This window comes from Electrophorus electricus, chromosome 12, assembly GCF_013358815.1.
Source record: "Electrophorus electricus isolate fEleEle1 chromosome 12, fEleEle1.pri, whole genome shotgun sequence".
Classification (NCBI taxonomy): domain Eukaryota; kingdom Metazoa; phylum Chordata; class Actinopteri; order Gymnotiformes; family Gymnotidae; genus Electrophorus; species Electrophorus electricus.
Window position 1 is genome coordinate 1,364,713 of NC_049546.1, and position 2,500 is coordinate 1,367,212.

Genomic DNA, 2,500 nt, shown 5'->3' on the forward strand with positions numbered 1-2,500 from the left:
TGTGAGAGAGAGAGCTTAGAGCACAAGAGAGTGAGACAAAGAGATTGAGACAGAGAGAGTGAGACAAAGAGGAGAGGAGGATCCTACCCCCTAATGGCTGAGTGGGGGCCTGCGTGGGGTCTCTCCCCCCTCACACTCATCCGGACCACGGGTTCCTGCACACTGCAGAAACACACACACACACACACACCGAGCTAGCATCACTGAGGCCAACACTGAGCATGCTGGTTACACAGCTGCGACTGTGTCTAGATATAATTAATGAAAAAAGTGCGGACATCCAGACCTACTGAACCCAGTACAGCCGTGAGCAGTAATGAATGCCTGATTAGTGAGGACTAACGCAGCACAGAACTGTTAACACGCTCCACTCACACTTTATGGGCCTTGTGTTTGCATATGAGCAGGACTGTGATGCCCACCATGGAAACGATGAGGAAGAGACCAGCACTGACCCCCTCGATAACACCCCCTAGAGGCTCTGAGGGAAACGAACCATGTGTTTAACACACACACTCACACAGACACACACACACACTGTACAGTGGAGGAGAGTGTGTAGAGTACCTGTTTGGGTGACTAAGGGCAGAGAGAGGTAGGTGTCAGTGTACAGGGGAGAGGATACGTCACCCTGCACTTCATCAGAGAGCTGTGTAAATGCACGAACACTGAGCCTAAAACAGAGAGAGAGAGAGAGTGGGAGGAAGAGAGAGAAAGTGAGAGAGTGAGTGAATGTGAGAGAGCGATATATATATATATATATATAGAGAGAGAGAGAGAGAGAGAGAGAGAGAGAGAGAGAGAGAGAGAGAGGAGGAGACAGACATGCATACAGACACACACACAGACACACACACACACACAGGCACATACAGACACACAGACACATAGAGACACACACACAGACACACACACAGGCACATACAGACACACACAGACACACACACAGACACACACACACACACACACACACACAGGCACATACAGACACACAGACACATACACACACACAGGCACATAAAGACACACACAGACACACACACAGACACACACACACACACACAGGCACATACAGACACACAGACACATACAGACACACACACAGACACACACACAGGCACATACAGACACACACAGGCACGCACAGACACACACAGGCACGCACAGGCACGCACAGGTGCACAAACACAGACACGCACAGGCACACACACAAACACGCACAGACACACACAGGCACACACAGGCACGCACACAGACACACACACCGACACACACAGGCACGCCATGTTACTGTTCCATCACTACACTAAAGTGACACAAAGAGGAAGTGACACAACCACCAGCAATCAACAGGAAATCATTAGAGCGCATCGTCCTAGACGTGCGGGACGTGCGGGACGTGCGGGACGTGCTGGCGGACCTGTAGGCCGTGCTGGGTTTGAGAGGCCCATCGCAGTACACAGGCTCCATCCTGTCTGCCTCCTTCGGTACGGTGAGGTCACAACTGCCCCCCAGGCTGGCCATGCCAGCACCCAGGGTCAGGTTGTACCCCTGGCTGGCACTCTGGGGACCCTCGCCACACTCACTGGGGAAGTACCCGGTCTGGTACACCTTCACTGAGCTGTTGCTTCTGTAGTTCCAGTAAGAGGGCAGCGGGTGGCGCTGTTCTGGGTGATGGTCTTCACCGTCTGCAGACAGAATGCACCGTTGTAGGAAGGCCAAATTAATTATGAGTGACCCTGCAGCTAAAACTGTTCTTGCCAATTTTTGAGAGCACTGAACTGTCTTTTCATTTCAGTCGCTATCACTAAAATAAATCATCTGAGAATAAGCTTCTCTGACTCATCAGTGCTGCAATTAACAACCACAATTTCAAACCAGGGCAGCTCCAGCAGGCCAGACCAAGCGCTAATCGCACATGTATAGAGAGACTTCAACAGAGGAGGTGAGATTGAGATTGAATGGGTGAGGCTCCTTCAGGTGGGTAAGGCTGGAGAAGTTAGCAAGAACCGTAACACCCATTACAAGTTTAGACAACGGTGAGCCTCTGACCATCAGATTCGGCCACGACGATGGTGAAGAACTTCACGGCGCCATTGACGTCGCTGAACCAGCTGCAGTTGAAGTGGAAGAGGATGGAGGTTGTGGTGATGTGCACCATCTGTTCACTGACACGGATGGAGGGCGGGGGCTGTGGGGGGCCTGTGCGCACACACACGCACACACACACACACACACGCTCTCACACACTGTGTGTTTCTATAACCATGTAAATGGCGGATATTTATAAAATGTTTCAGTTTCCTGTTAAATGCAGGATGTTTTCCTCATAGCATTGGAGAGCTAGTGCACCCAGTCCTCCCCACCACACGAGGCGCTAGTGCTCACGGTCAATCATGGTGACCACGCTGTCCTTGGCTGCCTCGCTGGTCATGGTGTCGGAGATGACCTTGACGGAGACGCTGTAGTGTCTGTGGGGCTCCAGCTCGGTGATGTGGTA

General features: G+C 51.8%; 1 protein-coding gene across 1 annotated transcript in view; it reads right to left on the minus strand.

Moving 5' to 3' along the window:
* LOC113588414 (receptor-type tyrosine-protein phosphatase beta-like) overlaps positions 1-2,500 on the minus strand; it is a 26,557-nt gene that overhangs the window by 5,372 nt on the left and 18,685 nt on the right. The window contains 6 exon segments of the mRNA XM_035532338.1: positions 88-162; positions 376-481; positions 568-674; positions 1,421-1,688; positions 2,053-2,202; positions 2,389-2,500. The exon segment at positions 2,389-2,500 is cut by the window's right edge and continues 167 nt beyond it. Of these exon segments, the coding sequence (XP_035388231.1) occupies positions 88-162; positions 376-481; positions 568-674; positions 1,421-1,688; positions 2,053-2,202; positions 2,389-2,500 (818 nt within the window).